The sequence below is a fragment of the Akebia trifoliata genome, chromosome 15 (assembly GCF_017979445.1).
Source record: "Akebia trifoliata isolate Shusen 1 chromosome 15, ASM1797944v1, whole genome shotgun sequence".
Classification (NCBI taxonomy): domain Eukaryota; kingdom Viridiplantae; phylum Streptophyta; class Magnoliopsida; order Ranunculales; family Lardizabalaceae; genus Akebia; species Akebia trifoliata.
This window is the reverse complement of record NC_141389.1, coordinates 4,270,625-4,294,757: the sequence shown is the minus strand read 5'-3', so window position 1 is coordinate 4,294,757 and position 24,133 is coordinate 4,270,625. Positions and strand designations below refer to the sequence as shown.

Here is a 24,133-nt window from a genome sequence, read left to right as displayed (position 1 = left end):
CCCAAGCATTGATCCTGAACTCATTAACTTAAGCTCAACCTGAGCTTGATATTCTAAACTCATGTTGACCTCAATTTAGCTCGAGTTAGATAGTTTTTGGTGGGTGGGTGAAATCGTCTCAACCCTTTTTCACTAAATAGTTTAAAAGAATTCGATTGGTAAATAGGGGATTTTCTGAGAATTGGGAGTTGCCACCTAATTTAGGTCTAAGAACAAAAAATAACTCCAAAATAGATCCTGATCGGTCCATGGATAAGAGAAATGGGTAAAGGGTCAGATTTTGGAAGTTGTTAGGCACCGTACCCACTCGATCAAGACGATCGATCTCTACTACGATCCAAAACTATCTTATGATCAACATACAAATACTAAAGTCCAACTAGGGTCCAACCACCATCAATTTATATCGAATTTGCTAAACAAATCTTACGGTTAAAATTTTTCAATTATTTAAATGATTCTTCAAAATTTGCACGAAAACGGGGAAATGTGAAAAAACACTAATTATATCCCATGATCAAAAGTCAATTGAAAATCTACATACGCAAATATTTTTCAAATTAGATAAAATAGGAATTTGTGAAAATTTTACAAATTTAAAAACCATGAATATGAAAACTGGTAAATTGGCAACTTATGAAGTTTCTAAATTAGAAATTAGAAATTTATGAATATGTAATTAATTTCCAAATTAGAAATTTATAAAAATTAATTTTCTAAAATAAAAAATTATAAATATGTAACGAGTTCCCAAAGTAGAAATTTGCAAATACCAAATTTTCAAAATAGAAAGTTTAAAAAAAAACATGAAATTTCTGAATTAGAAAATAATAAATTTTCATGAATATAAAAATTTTAAATAGAAAAATGCAAAATTCCTAAATTGAAAAATTACAAAAACGTGAATTTTTTAAAATAAAAACTTATGAACATGAATTTTCAAAAATAGAAAATTTATAAATGTGAGTTTCCAAATTAGAAAATTACAAACATATGATGAATTATCAAATTGAAAATTGACAAAATAGTAATGCATATAAAATTTCCAAATTTGAAAATTTTCATATTCATCCAATTTCTAAATTAAACAAACACGCACATGTGTACAACTTTTGATTTTATAAAATAGTCATCATTCAAAAATATGCATATTCATCAAGTTAAAAATGCATCATCGTATGAAATAATTTTAAAATCATCACAAACTCCTAGCCATGAAATCATATAGGATGATCACTCTTAACCACAAAATGCAAGCCATCATAAACTCATCATATAGGATGATTACTCCTATATAGCCACAAAATTCAAGCCATCATAAGCTCATCATAAAAATCAAATTAAGCGCGAGAGATGAAGTTATCGCAACAAAAACAAAAATATTTTCTAACTCTATTATCATAAAAATAATAAAAAGATCTTGAACTTCTATCATCATAAGTCATACAAATCCAATTTGAGCACGATGATTGTAAAGTTTAAAAAACATTCACCTAACCCTACTAACGTGAAAAAGAGAAAATTAATAAAAGAATGAATCTCTTATATTGTAAATCGATGTAAACATGATAAAACATTACATAACCTTGTTAGCATAAAAACTTTCCTTATGATAGACTCTATGATGATCATGATGCCAAAATTAACGTAAGATATCAATGAAGGGCAAAAATAGCTATAGAAACACATGAAAGTAGAAGAAGAAATAAGAAAAAGAAATTCGCCATGAAGAATAATGAGAGAAAGAAGATAGCGATAAAAAGAAATAACTTACCTATAGGATGAAATAGCAGTGGGTTCGTTCCTTCAAATACAACCCGACAGGCTTACGAGTAGTTGTTGTGGCTGCTGGCTATAAAAGAAAAGAGAGAAAAATGAAGACGTCGATGCTAGTTGCTGCTTGGCTGTGACTATGGGTCGTATGTGCTGGAGGTGTTGAATGAGGAAGAATAAGATCAGTTGCTGCTAATTAATGGATGTGAAAGGAGGGGGTTAGGTTAAGGACGTTTTTGAGAAGGAAGAGATGGCGTGAAAGGCTGTTGGTTTCAGGACATTTTTGAGAAGGAAAAGACAATTGTAATGATTGCTGATTTTACCGTTAGAGTAGTATTACTTGAAGAAGAAGGAAAAGACAATTGTAATGGTTGCTGATTTTACCGTTGGAGTAGTATTACTTGAAGAAGAAGGTAGGTCTTCTTCCTCCACTTATCTTTCTCTTTCTTTTTCTTTTGCTTTTCTATTTTTCTTGCTGTTGTCCGAAAATTATATGCGAGGAGAGAGTCCAAGAAAAAGAGAGAATTCTCATAGAGAAGAAACGTGGGAGAGAGAGAGAGAAAGAGAGCTGAAGGAAGGGGTAGCGTGTGAGCAGAAGTTGTCCGTGGACAGAAGGAGTTGAAAGTGGGCTATGGCAGCTACAATGAAAAGGGAAAGAGAAAGAGAAGGTGTCTTGGGACTATTGGTTTGCTTAAAGAACTTGAAGAAGATGGATTCAGGACGTTAGATGGGACTACTATAATGGAGAGGAAAAGAAAATGGTTTGTCTGCTGTAATGGAAAGGAAGAGGAGAGAAGGGTCAGAGACTTGGGAAGAGAGGGAGAATTTGAGAGAGAAGATGTAGGAGAGAGGAAAAGAGAAGGCTTGTGGAGTGAGTTGTGGTGGCCCCTTGAAGAGTTGGAAAATGACTCAGCCTTAATAGCATTTTCTTTCTATTCTTTTCTTCAATTTTTAAGACATAGAATGAGACGTTTCTTGTAGGATTTCCATTTTGATTTTTTTTTTTCCAGATTTTCTCTCTTTGCATAGGAGGTTTTTTTTTTTTTATAGAATTTCTTTTTTGAATTTTTTTTTCTAGATTTTCTCTCCTTTAATGGGACGTTTCTTGTAGAATTATATGGGTAGTGATAACATCTTACTCGTGCTTTAGTAATCTTTTAGTAATCTTTTAGTAATCGATTTGATTTTCAATTTTACTTTGATAGGTTAACTTTAATTTTTATTGTGGTTCGATTAATTTTTTACTTTGTTGATTAGATTTTAATTTTAATTTAATTGGTCGGTTGGAATTCGATTGGCCAATTTAATTTTAATTTTAATTTCAATTTGATTAGTCGGTTGGATTTTAATTTTAGTTTCAATTTGTTGGTCGATTAGATTTTAATTTTAATTTTATTGGTCAATTGGATTTTAATTTTAATTTTATTGGTCGATTGGATTTTAATTTTAATTTGATTACTCGTCTGGATTTATTTTGATTGATCGATTAATTGAAGTTAAAATTATTAATTTTTCACTTTGGTCGTTTAAAATTTTCAATTTATTTTTATCTTTTCATGTGATTTTTTTTAGATTTCTGATGCACATAAATCCGTTGATGATTTATTGTCGATCATGTTTTCCTAAGAGTCAAAGTCTCTAGGTCAAAGTCGGACATTGAGGGGTGTTTCGGTCATTTTTGTGATTTTTCATAAGTTTCTCTATTTTTACCGATTTAGGTCCCATTAGACTCGAAATCTTATTTTGAAGGTAATGAAGGTACTTTCGAGATTTTACGGAGGTTTGAGATTCATGAGGGGTATTTTTGTTAATTTGTTGATTTTTATAGATTCTTAAAATTTTTAGTATGAGGTTTCTTTCAGCCCCAACGTAATTATTTCGAAGTCTCAAGGTTAAATTTTCCTTGCATTTCAAGATCTCTAGATTATCGGAATGTGTAGCAAACCTAAGCATACGTATTTGCTGAGTGCAATTCATGTTTTGAATTTCCTGTCTTTTATTCATGACTCTCTCGAGGTACGATGTGTCTTTGAACTGTCAGAGTAACCTTCGATTCTAGAGATACATGTTGTGCCCATAAGTGAAATTTATTTCTGAACGTAAATAATCATTGGACAAAAATATTTATCGTTGAAAAATATTGGTGCTTACACTTGGCATATCCTCAAAGGATCATGCGAAAACATCATTAAACTTCTTGAATAAGTTCATTATTTTCTCATGTTCTTCTAGGGAGTGGACAATTTTGATTCGCACTTCTCAAGAATTATCCTTAGATTCAATATTTAATCAAATTCATTTTCAAATTTTGAAGACTTGTTGCATACATTATTATCGAAATAATTTTTTTTATTTCATTGGAATGGAAGGATTTCATTATTAAACTAGAACAAGGACTCTTGTAAAAAGAACTACATTTAAAACCTAACACAACTTGGAAACTGAATAGGCATATTAGACATGATGAGACAAGACTAGGATAACTAGATTATGTTTTACCCAAAAGACTAAACATTCCACTTAAAGGTTATCTTTCCTTTATTGATAAGGTCCTAAATAAAGTGACGGAGAGATATACATTTGTCAATGTAATAACCTATAATCTAGTGAAACTCACAGAACTGGTCACTTTTGTGATTGTTTTGAAGACAATGAGGTACGGAACTATGTTACAACGATGAGATCAATCATTTCTTGTTAACATCTTCAGGGTGATACTCAAGCTTATCCTGAGATCATCAAACTTTCTTCTTGGATTGGGTCGTTTAATGACATTTACTGTCAATTGTGTTGAAGTTGAGTTAGCGACCTTCAGACTAAACTACTTTATAAACTCCTCCATGATTTCGTCTTAGGTGTGAAGGCGATACTATATTAGGAACATAAGCCATTCAAGAGCGGGTCTTTCAAGAGTAATGCAAAATAATTGTGTCATTTGTTCACCCTCCAAACCTCAAAGATGCATGTCCTCGACATACGTGCATAGGTGATTTCTTGGGCAAGAAGTTCCATCGTATTTGGACATGCTTGGTAATTAATTTTTTTTGAAAGATTGATTCTAATCGTTAGATCTCTTCTATGTCTATCTTCGTTGTCTTGGTATGTCACAACCGGATGGCATTGATGAGTTCAATTCATCTGATTCACAAGACCTTGCATGATTTGACGTAGATTAACTGTGTTTAAAATTGATCATCTTAGGAAAAGAAAATTGAAGATCACGATCAATAAGGGCAAAGGATTCGACTAAACAATGAAGATTGTACTAGACAACCCGTTAAATGACTTAAAAGAATGACCTGGGTAAAAATGTATTAAACAGACTCGACACAAAATGGGATGACGTAGAATGCCTTAGAGCAATTTTGACCAGATAAAATATTTCCTCTATTGTTGAATCCAGATGCATCATTTGTATTTACCGAATTTACTAAAATAAAAAATTAATAGAATGACCTACAATCATATGGGCAAAATGAAGTGACTAGTTTAATTCATTTGATCAGACTAGTCAAAATGAGATAATGAAAACTCATCAATTTGATTGGCTCCATGAATGAATCCACGTGCCCAATCAAGTTGTTGGTTTTATTCAAACTAATCTGACCTAATGGGCTAAACTAGCCATTTCTTTGCTTGTAATCAATTAGTTAATTTGGTTTTGTAAAGGTTGATCAAAATGTTTGTTTGAAATTAGTAATTAATTAGTTATGAACTATTCCGATCTATTGGGAGGAACTAAGTGGTTTATCAAAGAACCAATCGATCTAACAAGTTTGGCGTGGTTCGATAAGATCCATTTTCAATTAGACCGATCGGTTGGTTCGATGTGGACTAAGTTCAACCCAATGGATTGATATAGTTTATCCATTAAGTTTATTTTTTTGAGTCGGACCGATATTGCGAGTTTAATTTGAGCGGTGTGAACCGATCCATCTACTTATCTTTTTGTTGGATTGAATAGAACAACCCGGGAAAACCCACGATATATTTGGGTTGTGACCTATATGAAGATTCCTAGACTCTAGGTTTATTATGTGCAATGCAATTTATCTGGTCACCCTTGCCCAAGTGTACTTATATACCTCTCTCGAGCGTACTCAATTAGATGGTACGTGGTGACTTAGTTTGATATACCGTATAGGTACGAGACTAGGGTTGTAACTTTCATAAATGGTTTAGCGTCCCACAAGGAGATCGATCACGTACTAGTACTACGTTGGCAATTGGGATATTCAACTATGTAGTGTACAATAGGACAAATGCTCTGTTTACTCTAGCGTAGGTGCATTAATATACCTTTTAGGGTCACCTGATCAAATGGTACTGATGCCCCAGTTTTATATACTTGTAGACACATTATTTTTACATCTGCCTAATTCAATAATTCATCCCTCGGTCACGATCTATTCCTAATGATGAGCGTAAGGAACTTGAAGACTTGTAAGTATTCTCTCTAATTTCTCTCATTTATAGTCCTTCAATTTTTCTTACTCGTTACAACTTTACATAGAAATTTATACACGCTTAGGATCACTACACCTTATATCCAATTTAATAAGTAAGTACGCTTAGTTTCATTTTATATTTCAATAACTTAGAGATATTACGACGCTAGGAAAATATGACCTTAAGACTTAGAAATAATCACATTGGACTAAAAGAAACCTTATGCCAAATTTATAAAAACTTTTAAAAATCAACAAAATGATGAAAATACCCTTCATTAAATCTCAAACCTTCGAAAAATTTCGAAAGTACATTCATTACCCTCAGAGTATTATTTCGAATCTAACGAAACTCAAATCGATAAAAACAGATAAAGTTATAAGAAATCACAAAAATAACCAAAATGCTCCTCAATGTCTGACTTTTACTTAGAAACATTGATTTTTAGGAAAACGTGATAAAAAAAATTTTAAAATTGAAAAATTCTCGACTAATCAAAATCAAAATTAAATTAAAAATTAATCGATCAATTGAGATTGGAAATCAAATTCAAATTTAATTAAAATATAATTAAAAATTAATTAACCAATTCAAAGTAAAATTTTATCAAAACCCAATTAAAAATTCAAGTTAAAATTAAAATTAAAGTTGATCGACTAATTAAAATTAAAATCAAATTCAAATTCAAATTCAAGCCAAAATTTAATTGTCCAGTTAAAAGTTAAATCAAAATTTAATCGACCAACAAAATTCAAATGAAAATTAAAATGCAATCGACCAATCGAATCAAAATTAAAATCGACCAATCAAAATTAAAATTCAATTGGCCAATCAAATTCAAATTAAAATTTAATCGACATCAAATTCAAATTAAAATTCAATCGATCGATCAAACTAAAATTAACCAAAGGGATATCAAAATGCGACAAACATCGGATTGTTTCCCATTTGTTAAAAAATGTGTAAAACAAAAAAAAAGTGGATACAAACAAATAAGAAAAAAAGGGAAAATAAAATAAAAAAATGTGTAAAAAAAAGGGAAAGGAAATAAGAAAACGTGGGAAGAAAAAAGAAACAAATATAGAAATAAAAAATTTGGAAACAATTTTCTTATAAAAAGACAGTCTCTACACTCCCAATAGGAACAGACCATCCCCCTTCACTCTCCCTCTCTCTTACACTCCATAGGCCCTCTCTCTCCCCACGTATCTACATTCTCCTTCTCTTCCACGTTTTGGGGTTGGAGACTTTTCTTTCCCATTCTCTCTGATTACGTAGTAGCAGCATAAATAAACAAAAAAATAATAATCTGAAGAAAAGCGAAAGGTAGAAGAAGAAAAGAAAAAGGAAAAAAGAGGAGAAATTATCCTTCCCCTTCTTCTTCCCCATAGTCCATCACAGTCACTCTACACAACCCCTTCTTCTTCCCCATAGTCCATCACAGTAGCTCAGACACAACCCCTTCTTCTCTAATACTCCAATACTCCACATCCACCTTCTTCTCTTTCAACCACGACTAACATGACTTTCTCCCCCTCTCTCTCACGTTCTCCATTCCCTCTCTGATGTCTTGGATGATCCACACAGTAAAGAAAAAAGGATAAAAGAAAATAATAAGAGAATAAAAAGAAGGGATCTTACCTGTGCACACCTACAACACCTCCAGCAACAGTCCCCAACCATCTTTCTTTCTCCTCTTTTGAACGCCCCCGCAATGGCCCCCAGCCATCTTCCTTTCTTTCCCTTTGAAAGTCAATAGCACATCCATTATCCTTTTTTATTTACTTCACAATACCTCAACATCATAGTTGATGATTTTCTTTTTTCTTCAGATCGGCAGTGCAATTGCAACTCATAGCAACAGCTTCTACAACAACCATCGTCTATGAATTTTTATTTTTTTGATCGTCCCAAAACATCCCTCATCTCATCATCTTTCTATCTTATTTAAAATCTCAAGCTATTTCAAGTTTTATATAAAGGAACGCACTGCGACCACCATTCTGTCATATAAGTAAGTTTGGTTTTCTTTTTGTTTACTTTTTTATTTTTTTTTCTCCTTCTTTTATCGTTTTTAATTTGTATGGATGATTGTTCAACTTTCGTTAATGTGTTCATAACATTCATCACGTGTTCCTAATGATTTACTGATTTGCCATGTGTCCCTAATGTTTTGATTTTAAAATTTTACATATATATGGATTTTTAATTCGTCGATTTGCCACGTGTTCATAACATTTTGATTCAAGAGTTTTATGTGTATGAATTCTTTGTTCGCTGATTTGTTATGTGTTTATGAGATTCCTAACTCAGAAATTTGACATGTATGAATCTCCACTTCATGAATTTGTTAACATGTTCATAATTTTCCTGATTTACAATTTTACAGGATTTTGATTTTTGCTAATTTTGATATTCATATATGTTCATAATTTTTCTGATCTGACAATTTTAAATGATTTTGATTTTTGCTAATTTCGAGATTCATGTATGTCCATACTTTTCCTGATTTGACAATTTTAAAAGATTTTGATTTTACTAATCTTGAAATTCATGTATATTCATATTTCATTAATCTAGTGATTTTGTGCGATATTGAATTTTGTCAATTTGTTGAGTTGCTGTGTGTCCATAATTTCCTAATTTGAAAAGTTTCATATTCATAATTTCTATTTTGAAATTTTCATTTTTGGAACTCTATAATTTGGAAATTCATAATTTCTATTTTGAAAAAATTCAAATTCATAAATTTTTAATTTAGAAATTTCATATTTTGTAATTTTCCGATATGGGAGTGTTGCATTTTTCTTATTTCAAAATTTTATTTTCATGAAAATATATGACTTTCTAATTCGGAAATTTCATGTGCCTATTTTAGAATATTCATATTTGCAAATTTCTAATTTGGGAATTCCTCATATATTCTTAAATTTCTAATTTTGTAAATTTTATATTCCTAATTTAGAAACTTCATAAATTGTCAATTTAGAAATTTCACATTCCTAATTTTCTAATTTGAAAAATATTTGTATATGTAGATTTTTATTTGAAAAATATTGTCACGTGAACCTTAGAACATGGGATGAAATTAGGGCTTTTTCACATTTTTTTTTCTTTTTATGCAAAGTTCGTAGAATCATGTAATGATTGAAAAAGTTTTTGACTATAAGATTCGTTTAGAAAATCCGATATAAATTGATGATGATTGGACACTAGTTTGACTTTAGTCTTTGTATGTTGGTTATACGATAGTTTTAGATTATAGCAGAGACCGATCATCTTGATCTAGCGGGTTCAGTGCCTAACACTTTTCAAAATCGGTAATCTGACCCCTTACCTATTTCTTTTATCTGTAGACTGATCTAGATCTATTTTGAGTTATTTTTTGTTCTTAGACCTAAACTAGATGGCAACTTTCAATTCTCAGAAAATCTCCAATTTACCAATCGGACTCCTTTTAATTATCTAGTGGAAAAGGGTCGAGGAGATTTGATTGTCGACTCCACTGGAGATTGAACCAACTGAAATCACCTCGATCCTTTTGCACTAAATAGTTGAAAGGAGTCTAATTGGTAAATTGGAGATTTTTTGAGAATTAGGAGTCGCTACCTAATTTAGGTCTAGTAACTAAAAATAACTCTAAAATGGATCTGGATCGATCTATAGATATAAAAAATGGATAAGGAGTAAGATTTCGGAAGGTGTTAGGTATTGAACTCGCCCGATTAAGGCGATTGGACTCTACTACGATCCAAAACTATCCTATGGTCAAGATACAAAGACTAAATTCCAACTAGGGTCTAATCATCATCAATTTATATCGAATTTGTTAAACAAATCTTACGGCTAAAATTCTTTAATTATTTAAATGATTCTTAGAAATTTGCACAAAAACGGGAAAATGTGAAAATCCCTAATTATATCCCATGATTAAAAGTCAATTGAAAATCCACATACGCAAATATTTTCCAGATCAGATAAAATAGGAATTTGTCAAAATTTTCCAAATTTGAAAACCATGAATATGAAAAACTGGTAAATTGACAACTTATGAAGTTTTTAAATTAAAAATTAGAAAATTTTTTAATATGTGATGAATTCCCAAATTAGAAATTTATAGAAATTAATTTTCCAAAATAGAAAATTATTAATATGTGACGACTTCCTAAATTAGAAATTTGCAAATACCAAATTTTCAAAATAAAAAGGTTCAAAAAAAACATAAAATTTCTAAATTAGAAAATCCTAAACCAAAAAATGCAAAACTCCTAAATTGGAAAATTACCAAAAAGTGAAATTTCTAAATTAGAAATTTATGAATATGAATTTTTTCAAAAGAGAAAATTATAAAATTTCTACATTAGAAAGCTTCAACTATGAATTTCTCAAAATATAAACTTATGAAGAAGAATTTTCAAAAATAGAAAATTTATAAAGGTGAGTTTCCAAATTAGAAAATTACAAATGTATGACGAATTATCAAATTGAAAATTGACAAAATAGTAATGCATATAAAATTTTCAAATTTGAAACTTTTCATATTCATCAAATTTCTAAATTAAACAAATGAGCACATGTGCATGACTTTTGATTTTCTAAAATATTCATCATTCAAAAATATGCATATTCATCAAGTTAAAAATGCATCATCGTATGGAATAATTTTCAAATCATCACAAACTCTTAGCCATGAAATCATATGGGATGATTACTCCTAACCACAAAATTCAAGTCATCATAAACTCATCATATAAATCAGATTAAGCATGACAGATGAAGTCATCGCAACAAAAACAAAAATATTTTATATCTTAATTATCATAAAAATAGTAAAAAAATCTTGAACTTCTATCATCATAAGTCATACAAATCCAATTTGGGCACGATAATTGTAAAGGTTTTAAAACATTCACCCAACCTTATTAACGTGAAAAAAAAAATGAATCTCTCCCATTGTAAATCGGTTTTGTGTGGTTTGAATCTGGTGAACGATGCCGATAAACTCTACCTCACAGGTCCAAAGTCAGTTCTGTTGCATCTTTCCTTATGCCAGTGAGGTACCTGCTAAAAATTCTCTAACGCTCAAGTTAGAGAAGTTGAGGAATAATCTAATCAACTGGCTAGATTTCTAATCCACCCAAAGATCCAGTCCTCTATGTTAATTGTGTAATTTATAGATCTTTTCTACGAATAAGGGTTTCCCCTTCTCACAAAGGGGGGGGGGGGGATCCCAGGGAATCCCCTAATTCTTTGGACCTTCCAACAGAATATGGATCTTCTGGATTGGATATACTATATTAGAAAGATCTCCTTCGAGATCTTTGGGCTTAACATGAGCATATCAGGATTACAGGTATTCTTTGATACCAGATCTGTCATATTTTGTAGGCTAGGTCTTACTCGGTATTATGCTGCCCTTCTAGCAAGACTAGGGAAATCTCTGCTTTGACCTTCCCTATTGTTGGTTAGCGCCCACATGCTGATCTATGCATGGTACCGCTCAACCGATTTGGATACGTGTACGGTCTAGATAATTGCACAATTATTTCCCTTTACAATTACCCCCTCTCGAGGAGACGTGAAGTCTCACCGTCTTCTTGAGACATGTATCATCTTTCGCATTGGTTGTCTTGATTTTCTATAATTACTCATATTCTTAATAAATCGACGCATTTAATGCTGTGTCGTTTCAAATCATTTCTGATGGCTAAGACGAATCGTCTTTTATCTATGTCGGTCCATGTGCCCTACTATCATCAGCACCACCTCTAAACTGTGACGTTTAGGGTGGATTAGGCTATCCTCCTAGGCGTATGTACTGTTTTACTTCCTCTTATAAATAGGAGATTAGTTCTCATTCTCCCTCTTACTGTGCTATTGCTTTCTATGATCTCGTCTCTCTACATTTTACAAAAAACTCTTTTTCTTTTTCTTTCTACTTCATTACTATTTTTACCTCTTTCAGACTTAGGTAATCTTCTTCCATTTTCTTCTCTTTTCTACAAACTTGATTTCTCAACTACTGCTAACATGGCCTAATTTCGGAGATGACTCTATACCCCTGTTTCTATGTCTATTCGGGCCTAAAAGGACCCCAAGGAACTTGGTGAATGTTGTCAGGGGGAGAATATCGTATTCGTCGGTCAAATTAAGGCTAGCATTTATTTCCCTCTCTCTCCTTTCCTCCGGGAGGTATTGAGTAAGATAAACCGGGCCTCAGGCGAAATGTCTGGCAACTTCTACCATTTGGTGGAGATAGTAGAGAAGATGGGCATAACCCCCATTGACTTCCTCTCCAAGTATAATCTGAAAGCTATCCCCCAGCGCCTTGAGTATTACTCACTGTCCTTCAAGAGTGCAGCAATTACATTGGCTCTTTTTCTCCCAATGCTAACAAAAGTTGGTACAAGGACCCCCTGATTGTCTCTTGAAACTGGGAGTTTGCCCCGGAAACTCCTCGTGAGGGATTTAGAGTCCCTCAGACCTTCTAGGGTAAGACTAATTTTTAGATACCTGATTGTGTCTCACTCTTCGATTCTGTCTACAATTCAATTTGATTTTAACTTTGCTTTCCTTTCTCTCCACAGATTCTTCTGCCCTTTTCGGTGCTGAGAATAGAAGAGAAACTTATTAAGAGAATAGAAGAGAAGGGAAGAGAAGAGAAACTCAAATTCTCTGAATGTATCAGTTATATTTCGACAATATTTCAATTTCATTTCGGGTTTCTAGGAAACCAAAAATATTGTATCGAAACGACATTTTAAACCTTGATTATAATTTAAAAATATTTCTTATATTGGTTTCTTTCATACTCATAATTCATATTTCAAAATGTATGTTTTTTTTTTTAATCTATATTTCAAAACTAATGTATGATTTTTTTCATTAGATAAAAATTATTTTGTAATTAATATTTTATTTTCAGATTAATTCTATATTGCATACAAAATTTTCAACTTTAAATGATTTTTCTTTTCTTGAAAATTATGATTATTAATATAAAAAATGATTACTTTATTTAATCTTATTATTTTTCTTCTCTCTTTAAATTTGCTTATAATTTTATATATATATAAATTTTTGAAATACATTTCTAAGAAAAATATTTATAAATTTTAAGTTCTTTGACACGCAACTTACCTTTATGTGTAACCTTACCAATACTAAATTACCTAGTATTAATAAAGAATGAATTAATCCGACTAACCCGACTTGACTAGGGTTCTGATTGGGCAAAGGCGCGAGTAGGTGTTTGTCAAGTTTGGATTGGGCACGAGTTGATCCCTTACCCGCCCTAGTTGCAACCCTACTAATAACTTGGTGAGGTTACATTCAATGCATTCCGTTAAGAGTTGGACTAGCCTTACTAAGGTAAAAATTTTCCAAAATAAATTACTTTTCACGGTTGAGTTTTAATTTCAAATTTGAGAGCTAGGTGGAAATTCCATAACTGTCCATATATAAAAAATTTGGATCATGCCCAAATTTTTTAGAAATTTTTTTATAGGATTTGATATTTTTTATTTATTGAAATCTAGAGGGCTGTGATGTTGGATTGCTAATGTGGTAATCCATTTGAGTAAAACAACCCTTAGTAAAACTTAAAATCTTGCTAAGTTAGTAAGGATTTATTTTTTTCGGTGGTTTAATTGCTTGTAACGTATCATTGAATGAAGGTAATTTTCCAGGATAGAAATGCCACGCCTCTGTGGGGTCCACTATAATATGTGGGCCCCACAATCCATGTTCTATATATACTGTGAGGACCAAGCAGTCAGGCTCATAAAAAACATACAGTAAGAGAGAAAAAAAAAAGCAAGAGAGAGATGGCAGTATTTAACATTCGCTGCTTGCCATTGACAGCATTGTTGATGCTTGGAGTACTAGTTTCTGGCCACAGGGTGTGGGCCCAGGGTTGTGCTGGTGATCTTTCGGATCTAGCGCTACAATGTGGCCAATTTGTTGGGAAAGACGGGCCACAGAAGCCCCCATCACAGGAATGCTGCAAAGTGATACAGAAGGCGGACTTTCCTTGTGTGTGCAAGCTCATAACAAAAGATATAGAGAAGCTAGTGAGCGTAGAAAAGATCATCTATGTGGCTAAAACCTGTGGTAGACCTCTTGCCCCTGGAACCAAATGTGGAAGTAAGACCCCCATCTCCCTCTCACTATCTCTTTATGTATGTATGAATGGTTAAAGTTGCATAATGGGTCTGGACCTATTATCATTGTTTTAAAACTCGTTTTGACATCTCGTCCGTGAACGAGACCGATTCGTCTCTGACGAGTTTTCCGATACGTTTGAGACGTCTTGTTCAACATTGAGAGAAATGAACGTTGAGTTCTAAATCTCATCCGATACATTGACTTGTCCGTCCATCTCGTTTTGTTACTGAGCGATACCGAGATGACTTGGGCTATATGTCTCGGTCTCCGACGAGTTTTGAAACCATGCCCACTATGCATGGATCCCTTAGATTTGAAGGAAGAATAAATAAATAAAGATAGTTCATAACATATTTTTATTTGACTCGTCGGAATTGATTTGTGAGTTTTGGAATTGAATCGACCCGATAGAGATTAGATTCAAGCTGATTGCTTTAAACTATGGGCTAAACCATATCATCTTCCTTTAGAACCATGTCTTTTGTTATCATAAGCTTGTCATCTGTTTTTTATTCTAATTGGGATAATAACAAGGTTTTAAAACTGGTTCGAGACTGAGAGGACTCGTCCGATTTGTCTCGGTATCTTCCACCAACAAGACAGATTGACAAGTCATCTCAAATATGAAGTCTCTTAAAAGTCAGTCGATTGTGTCATTCTTGAACGAGATGACTTGAATAAATTTGAAAAATCATCCGAGACAACTCGATCTCATTCATGGACAAGACAAGAAGTCAAAACAAGTTCTAAAACCATTGGTAATAATCAGTCTTCAATATTGCATGTGATCAAAACATCTCAATTAAATTCCTTAACATGCATTATTTCCTAAATTGATTATTTTTGGGCTAATCTCAATCCTTGTATTTGTTACAGGTCTCATAGTTCCTTCTCCTCCTTCCGCTTGAAAGTCAGAGAAGAGAAAGAAAAATAAGAGGATTATGTAATAATAATCTTTTGGTCATAGATGATAAACGTAATGGTTTGTGCACTTTGAGATAATGTATTGGAGACCATGTTTTATCTATCACCATGTTTAATAAATTTGAAATTATTCTCTATATAAGATATTATTTTGGTCTTTCGGATCATTCTCATTATCTTTTTAATTTTCTTGCAACATGCCACCTTTTCAGTTTATCATATAAATTCTAAACTACCAATTCTAATTATTAAATGAAAATTTATTTTTATAAGGTTGCGAATACCATAAAAATTGATAGTTTAGGTTGTGGGTTCAAGTAAAGTCTCCCACAAAAAAGAAAAAAAAAATTGATGGTTTGGCATGACATTGGATCGCAGTAAAGATCATCGCCCCAAATTGAGTTTGGACACATAGTTTATTTGGTTGACACATTACCCGGCCCCAAAAATTAAGATCAGCTCAAATTCCTCATTCAGAGGATAACATTATCTATCAAATGAGAGGTTCGATCTCTCACTTGTTGCATGTCTTTAACAAATTTCTTACAATTCAAAAAAATAATATCTTTCAAAATGGATTGAATCCCAACTAACCCAAAAGACCATGGGGTAAATAATCCAAATAATTGAATAACCTCTCTAATCAAATGAGAGAGGTATTGTTATTCCCTTGTAATAGAGAATGGCATAGCTTTTCCTTACAATAATCGAGAATCATTATCAAATAAATAAACGAATATTTTATAAATAAAATTTAATTTGATTAAATTTTAATTTATTTGTTGATCAACTCTTAATTTACATTTTCAAGTGGATTTTGATGAAATTTTGATTTAAATTTGAATTTGATGTTTAGTTTGAATTTAAATTTGATTTTGATTAGATTTGATTTTTAATTTGATTTCGAATTTAAAATTTTTTTTTATCATATTTTCCTGAGAATTATGGTCTCTAGGTCTAAGTCGAACATTGAGAGACATTTCGGTCATTTTTGTGATTTCTCATAAATTTTTCTATTTTCATCGATTTGGGTCTCATTAAACTCAAAATCATATTCTAAGTGCAATGGATGTACTTTCAAGATATTTCGAAGGTTTGAAATTCATGAGGAGTATTTTCATCATTTTAGTGATTTTTGCAGATTTTTACGAATTTTGGCATAAGGTTTCTTTTAATCCTAACATGATTATTTCTAAGTGTCGAACTCATATTTTTTTAGAGTAACGAGGTCTCTAAGTTATCAAATTGTGTAACGAATCTAAGTGTACATGCTTGTTAAATCGGGCATAAGGAGTAGCGATCCTAAACGTACGTAAATTTCTATATCGAGTCGTAACGAGTAAGAGAGATGGAAGGACTAGAAATAGAAAAATTGGGAACAGTACTCACAAACCTTCGAGTTCTTCGCACTCATCATTAGGAATTCACTGCAATCAAGTGACGAATTGTCGAATTAGACATATACAAAAATGAGGTGTCTACAACTAAATATACAAATTTAATAATTTTTTTGAAATATAAATTTATCTTAATTAAAAGTACTAAATTTTTAGAAGAGAGATCATTTTAAGCTCCAATCGATAATTTATATGAAAAATTGAAGAATATCATATATGTATTTATTTTTTAAAAAAATACCTTAAATTATCTATAGTATAAAAAGAAATAACAAAATAAATTAGTTTCAATTATCCTGCAGGTATACATTGAATAGAACTTAACGGATCTAATTCTATTGGTTTAGTTTTCCATTTTAGACGCAATTCTAATCAATTCCAATTTCAATTTCCATTAGATGAGTACCCCATTGACACCCCTAATCATGATAAACAAGACCACTAGTTTTGTCAGTCTTATCATTACCCTTTAACTACTTGGTGCGGTTACATTCAATGCATTTTGTTTAAAGTTGGACTAACCTTACTAAGTTAATAAGAATTCCACCCTTACTATGGGTCCTTGGCCTTACCTTTTGGCATCCAAACTAACGATCCGGTGCTTCAACTTTATAGAGAACAAAATTCTTACAATTTTCAACAAAAAAATTACTTTTCACTGTTTAGTTTTAATTTCAAAATTGAGAGTTGAATGAAAATTTCATAGCCGTCCATATTTAAAAACTTGGAACGAGTTCAATTTTTTTTTTTTTTAAAATACTTTTTTGGATTTGATATTTTTTTAATGAAATCTAGACGGCTATGATGTTGGATTGCTAATGTAGTTATCCATTTCAGCAAAACAACTCTTAGTAAAACTTAAAATGTTGCTAAATTAGTAAGGAAAGTATATATATATATATATATATATATATATATATATATATATATTATATATATATATATATATATATATATAATATATATATATATATATATATATATATATAGGGAGCGGTTCAGCGGCCCTAAAGTTTAACAAGCTTCTTGCCAAGTTTTCTATGTCGTTAGATGTTAACGGATCTGACGGTTCAGCGTGTGTTTACGGTTTTAAAAACAAAACGTAACGTTTTTACAATCGGCTCCCTCTAAAATCTTTGTATTCTTTTTTAAGTCCCTCACAAGCCCCAACAGAACATAACCCATTTCTTCGTTCGAACTCTCTGTAACGAAAATAAAACCCTTCTTCGAACTCTCTGTAACGAAGAAGCCCATCTGTCTCGCTCTCTCTGAAGTTTCATAAAAAACCATCGTCGTCCCTCTCTCTCTCTCTCTCACTCTCACCCAGTTTGAACGACCGTCAGAGAACCCGTTTAAACCAAATTGCACTAACAAGACATCAAAACGATCTTTAAAACCAAGATAGGTTCTAATGCACTACTTTTTTTCATTCTCAAATTAAAAGAAACAACTTACTAAACCAAATTGCACTAACAAACTTGATGAATCAAAGCTACTAACAGTAGGCGCTAACAAAAGATGGAATACCACATTGTATCCAACAGAACCAGATTACAAAAAAAAAAAAAAAAGAAGAATTTGGTACCTATATGAGCAGAACCCAAGATCAAAACTGTTTTTGCAAGTACGATGTCCGAATAGATAAAAATCTTTTCTTCTACATGAATTTATATTACTGCATTCCAGGGAAAATCCCAAATTGGATTCCAAAATTGACAAGTTAACGTAAACTATTCGAGTAGGAATCCATTTTCTGAAAGATCCTGGTTTTGTGCTTCGGTGCATTATCAGAAATCCTTCTATGGCCTATATTACACAAACAATTAATGAGACAAAACATGGAGAGGGGAACAATCGGGGGTGACCATTTTTTGCAAAAGAGAGTGCAACACTACTCTTCAAAAATTGTTCCTCACTCTTCTTTGGCCTGCAAAATAAATGAGAGAACCTCTGTTTCTTAACGAAGAAGAGCGGTCTCTGCTCGTATTCTATTTCTGAACGAAGGAAGAAGAGAGTTCGGAGAGAGAGGGATTTGTTCAGAGGGAGGGACTTAAAACAGAATACAAAATTTTTAGAGGGGGCCGATTGTAAAAAAGTTACGTTTTGTTTTTAAAACCGTAAACACACGCTGAACCGTCAAATCCGTCAACATCTAACGACGTAGAAAACTTGGCAAGAAGTTTGTTAAACTTTAGGGCCGCTGAACCGCCCCCATATATATATATATATATATAGGGTCCCTTTCAGCAACAAACATTTTGGCAAAACATTTTTCAAAACATGGGTTAGAGGTTTTGGAATGGGCTGATTTTTGGCGAGGATGATCTCTACAGTGAGGAGATCATCCTCGCCAAAAATCAGCCCATTCCAAAACTTCTAGCCCCATGTTTACAAGTTGAAGAATCGTGAACCGTCCATTTTTTGTAAACCATTTTTGATGGGTTAGAAGTTTTGGAATGGGCTGATTTTTGGTGATGATGATCTCCTCACCGTAGAGATCATCCTCAACAAAAATCAGCCCATTCCAAAACCTCTAACCCATGTTTTGAAAAATGTTTTGCCAAAATGTTTGTCAAAATGTTTGTTGCTGAACATTTCCCATATATATATATATAAATATATATATGGGTCCCTTTCAGCAACAAACATTTTGACAAACATTTTTCAAAACATGGGTTAGAGGTTTTGGAATGAGCTGATTTTTGGTGAGGATGATCTCTACGGTGAGGAGATCATCCTCATCAAAAATCAGCCCATTCCAAAACCTCTAGCCCCATGTTTACAGGTTGAAAAATCGTGGACCGTCCATTTTTTGTAAACCATTTTTGATCAGTTAGAAGTTTTGGAATGGGCTGATTTTTGGTGATGATGATCTCCTCCCCGTAGAGATCATCCTCACCAAAAATCAGCCCATTTCAAAACCTGTAACCCATATTTTGAAAAATGTTTTGCCAAAATGTTTGTTGCTGAACATTTCCCTATATATATATATATATATATATATATCGTGGACCGTCCATTTTTTGTAAACCATTTTTGATCAGTTAGAAGTTTTGGAATGGGCTGATTTTTGATGAGGATGATCTCCTCACCATAGAGATCATGCTCATCAAAAATCAGCCCATTCCAAAACCTCTAACCCATGTTTTGAAAAATGTTTTGCCAAAATGTTTTGCCAAAATGTTGGTTGCTGAAAGGGACTCATATAGGGAAATGTTCAGCAACAAACATTTTAGCAAAACATTTTTCAAAATATGGGTTAGAGGTTTTGGAATGGGCTGATTTTTGGTGAGGATGATCTCTACGGTGAGGAGATCATCATCACCAAAAATCAGCCCATTCCAAAACCTCTTACCCATCAAAAATGGCTTACAAAAAATGGACGGTCCACGATTTCCCAACTTGTAAACATGGGGTTAGAAGTTTTGGAATGGGCTGATTTTTGATGAGGATGATCTCCTCACCATAGAGATCATGCTCATCAAAAATCAGCCCATTCCAAAACCTCTAACCCATGTTTTGAAAAATGTTTTGCCAAAATGTTGGTTGCTGAAAGGGACCCATATAGGGAAATGTTCAGCAACAAACATTTTGACAAACATTCTGGCAAAACATTTTTCAAAATATGGGTTAGAGGTTTTGGAATGGGCTGATTTTTGGTGATGATGATCTCTAGGGTGAGGAGATCATCATCACCAAAAATCAGCCCATTCCAAAACCTCTTACCCATCAAAAATGGCTTACAAAAAATGGACGGTCCACGATTTCCCAACTTGTAAACATGGGGTTAGAAGTTTTGGAATGGGCTGATTTTTGATGAGCATGATCTCTATGGATGAGGATGATCTCCTCACCATAGAGATCATGCTCATCAAAAATCAGCCCATTCCAAAACCTCTAACCCATGTTTTGAAAAATGTTTTGCCAAAATGTTGGTTGCTGAAAGGGACCCATATATATATATATATATATATATATATATATATATATATATATATATATATATATATATATATATGGGAAATGTTCAGCACCCTAAGTTTTACCACACACTTTAACAAACGTTTTTTGTCCTACATGGGTTAGAAGTTTTGGAATGAGCTGATTTTTGGTGAGGATGATCTCTATGATTAGAAGATCATCCTCCCCAAAAATCAGCCCATTCCGAAATGTTTAGCCCTATGTTTACACGTTGAAAAATCGTGGACCGTCCATTTTTTGTAAATCAATTTTGATGGGGTTAGAAGTTTTGGAATGAGCTGATTTTTGGTGAGGATGATCTCCTCACCATAGAGATCATCCTCACCAAAAATCAGCTCATTCCGAAACTTCTAACCCATGTAAGACAAAACGCGTTTGTTAAAGTGTGTGGTAAAACTAAGGGTGGCGAACGGGACCCTATATATATATAGGGTCCCGTTCAGCACCCTAAGTTTTACCACACATTTTAACAAACGTGTTTTGTCTTACATGGGTTAGAAGTTTCGGAATGGCTGATTTTTGGTGAGGATGATCTCTATGGTGAGGAGATCATCCTCACCAAAAATCAGCTCATTCCAAAACTTCTAACCCCATCAAAAATGATTTACAAAAAATGGACGGTCCACGATTTTTCAACGTGTAAACATGGGGCTAAACATTTCGGAATGGGCTGATTTTTAGGGAGGATGATTTTCTAATCATAGAGATCATCCTCACCAAAAATCAGCTCATACCAAAACTTATAACCCATGTAGGACAAAAAACGTTTGTTAAAATGTGTGGTAAAACTTAGGGTGCTGAACATTTCCCATATATATATATATATATATTTTTTAAGTGATTGTAACGTATCATCGAATGAAGGTAATTTCAGGATAGAAATGTCACGTCTCTGTGGGCCCCACAATCCATGTTCTATATATATACTGTGAGGATCAATCAGTCAGTCTCATCAAACATATACAGTAAAAGAAAGAAGAAAGAGAGAGAGATGGCAGTATTTAATGTTCGCTGCTTAGCATTGATAGCATTGTTGATGATTGGAGTACTAGTTTCTGGCCACGGGGTGTGGGCCCAACGTTGTGCTGGTGATCTTCAGGCTCTAGCTCTACAATGTGCTCAATTTGTTGGGAAAAACGGGCCACAGAAGCCCCCATCACACGAATGCTGCACTGTGATACAAAAGGTGGACATTCCTTGTGTGTGCAAGCTCGTAACAAAAGATATGGAGAAGATGGTGAGCGTAGAAAAGATCATCTATGTGGCTAAAACCTGTGGGAGACCTCTTGCCCCTGGAACCAAATGTGGAAGTAAGACCCTCCATCCAACTCTCATTATCTCTTCATGTATGTATGTATGAATGGTTAAAGTTGCATGATGGGTATGGAACCCACTATGCATGGATCCCTTAGATTTGAAGGAAATTGTTCTTTGATTCTTAAGATTTTTATTACTATAATAAGGTTTTTATAAAAAATAGTAAAATTATAAAGATAGTTGATTAGGGGTGCACATTGGATTGGGTAAATCCAAGAATCGAACCAATCCGAGCCTTTTGGATTGGATTGGTTTGGATTGAGCATGATTTGGTTTGGGTGCGGATTGTAAAAAAAAATCCAATTGATTTGATTCGGTTCTAGATTAGGAGTATAATAGAACCGAACCAATTTATATATATATATATTTACTTATTTATTTATTTAAAAATAAAATCCTTTCTTAGTTTCATTCTTCTATTCTCTCTCTCTCTTTCTCTTTCAACTGTGTTAGTGTATTAAGGTAACTCATCAAAGTCTTCAACTTCGTCTCCTCTGTTTTTTCTAACAAAAACTCATAAAAAATGTACCTCCTTACTTTTAATTACAAAGTAACAAGCAACATTTGATTTTGACTTTGAACAAGCAACAAACAACATTTGATTTTAAGAATGATTTTGATCCTCATACAAAGTAAGTGTTAAGTGATTTTTATTTTTAATGTGTTATGCGTGATGCTTTGTTTAATATTTATTTTGCTTAGTTTTAAGTTTTAACTATTTTAATTTTACTATTGAAAATAATAAGTATGAGAACCGAGAACCAATGCAAACCCAGGTTGGTTTGGATTGGTTCGGTTCTATAAAGTAGTTGGATTGATTCAGTTCCAAATTTGAAGAACCGATCATGTTTGGTTTGATTCCAATTTTGCCAAAATCCGAACCATGTGCACCCTTATAATTGATAACATATTTTTACTTGACTTGTCGTAATTGATTTGTGAGTTTTCAAATTGAATAAACTCAATAGATATTAGATTCAAGTAGATCGCTTTAAACTATGGGCTAAACATATAATCTTCCTATAGAACCATGTCTTTTGTTATCATAAGCTTGACCTCTGTTTTTTGTTCTAATTGGGATATTAACAAGGTTTTAAAACTGGTTTGAGGCTGAGAAGACTTGTCTGATTCGTCTCGATATCTTTCACCAACAAGACGAATTGACAAGTCGTCTCAAATCTGATGTGTCTCTTAAAAGTCAGTTGATTTTGTCATTTTTGAACGAGAAAACTCGAATAAATTGGTAAACTCGTCCAAGACAACTCGATCTCATTCATGGACTAGACGAGACATCAAAATGAGTTTTAAAACAATGGATCATAATCAGTCTTCAATATTGCATGTGATCAAAACAGCTCAATTAAATTCTATAACTTGCATAATTTTCTAAATAGATTTTTCTTGTCCTAATCTCAATGCTTGTATCTGTTACAGGTCTCATAGTTCCTCCTCCTCCTTCGGCATGAAGGTGGGAGAAGAGAAACAAAAATAAGAGGATTATGTGATAATAAGCTTGTGGTCATAGATGAAAAACGTAATGGTTTGGGCTCTTTGAGATTATGTGTTGGAGGATCATGTTTTATCCATCACCATGTTTAATAAATTAGAAATTATTGTCTATATAAGATATTATTGTGGCCTTCAGATCATTTTCATTCTCTTTTTTATTCTCTTGTAACGTACCATTTTTTCAGTTTATCATATAAATTCCAAACTACCAATTCTAATTATTTAATAGTGTGATAATATGACTAGCCAGGTGGCATACTTAATCGATTCCATGATTTGACAAGTTCGGGTACCATAGATTTGTATGCCTCGAGATACATGATTGTACTTCCCCATAAAAATGTATCCTGAGGGAACCATGTATCCCGAGGCGTACATATCTATGGTTCCCAAACTTGTCCACGTCATGTAGTCATTTGAGTATGCCACCTGGCGAGTCAAATCATCAAGACTCATTATTTAATGAAAATTCATTTTTATAAGGTTGCGAATACTAAAATAATCGATGATTCAAGTCGTTGGTTCAAATCAAGTTTACCCACAAAAAAGAAACAAAATTTGATGGTTTGGCATGACATTGGATCGTATTAAAGATCATCACCTCAAATTGAGTTTGG

General features: G+C 32.8%; 2 protein-coding genes across 2 annotated transcripts; both read left to right on the top strand.

Annotated features, from left to right (window-relative positions):
• Positions 1–14,024: 14,024 nt before the first annotated feature.
• On the top strand, positions 14,025–15,479 carry LOC147384014 (uncharacterized). Its single transcript, XM_086426587.1, has 2 exons — positions 14,025–14,367; positions 15,265–15,479. Exons 1-2 carry the CDS (start codon positions 14,049–14,051, stop codon positions 15,294–15,296), a joined length of 351 nt encoding a protein of 116 aa, XP_086282713.1. The 5' UTR covers positions 14,025–14,048; the 3' UTR covers positions 15,297–15,479.
• A 6,167-nt stretch (positions 15,480–21,646) lies between these two features.
• On the top strand, positions 21,647–23,650 carry LOC147384013 (uncharacterized). The gene is made up of 2 exons (XM_086426492.1): positions 21,647–22,000; positions 23,442–23,650. The coding sequence occupies exons 1-2, from the start codon at positions 21,682–21,684 to the stop codon at positions 23,471–23,473; spliced, it is 351 nt and encodes a 116-aa protein (XP_086282618.1). The 5' UTR covers positions 21,647–21,681; the 3' UTR covers positions 23,474–23,650.
• The last annotated feature ends 483 nt before the right edge of the window (positions 23,651–24,133 follow it).

Bases quoted from the DNA above. Each gene is read 5' to 3' on its own strand.
- LOC147384014 (XM_086426587.1), top strand. From the start codon at position 14,049: ATGGCAGTATTTAACATTCGCTGCTTGCCATTGACAGCATTGTTGATG. The intron at 14,368-15,264 runs GTAAGACCCCCA...TATTTGTTACAG, and splicing joins CCCTGGAACCAAATGTGGAA to GTCTCATAGTTCCTTCTCCT.
- LOC147384013 (XM_086426492.1), top strand. From the start codon at position 21,682: ATGGCAGTATTTAATGTTCGCTGCTTAGCATTGATAGCATTGTTGATG. The intron at 22,001-23,441 runs GTAAGACCCTCC...TATCTGTTACAG, and splicing joins CCCTGGAACCAAATGTGGAA to GTCTCATAGTTCCTCCTCCT.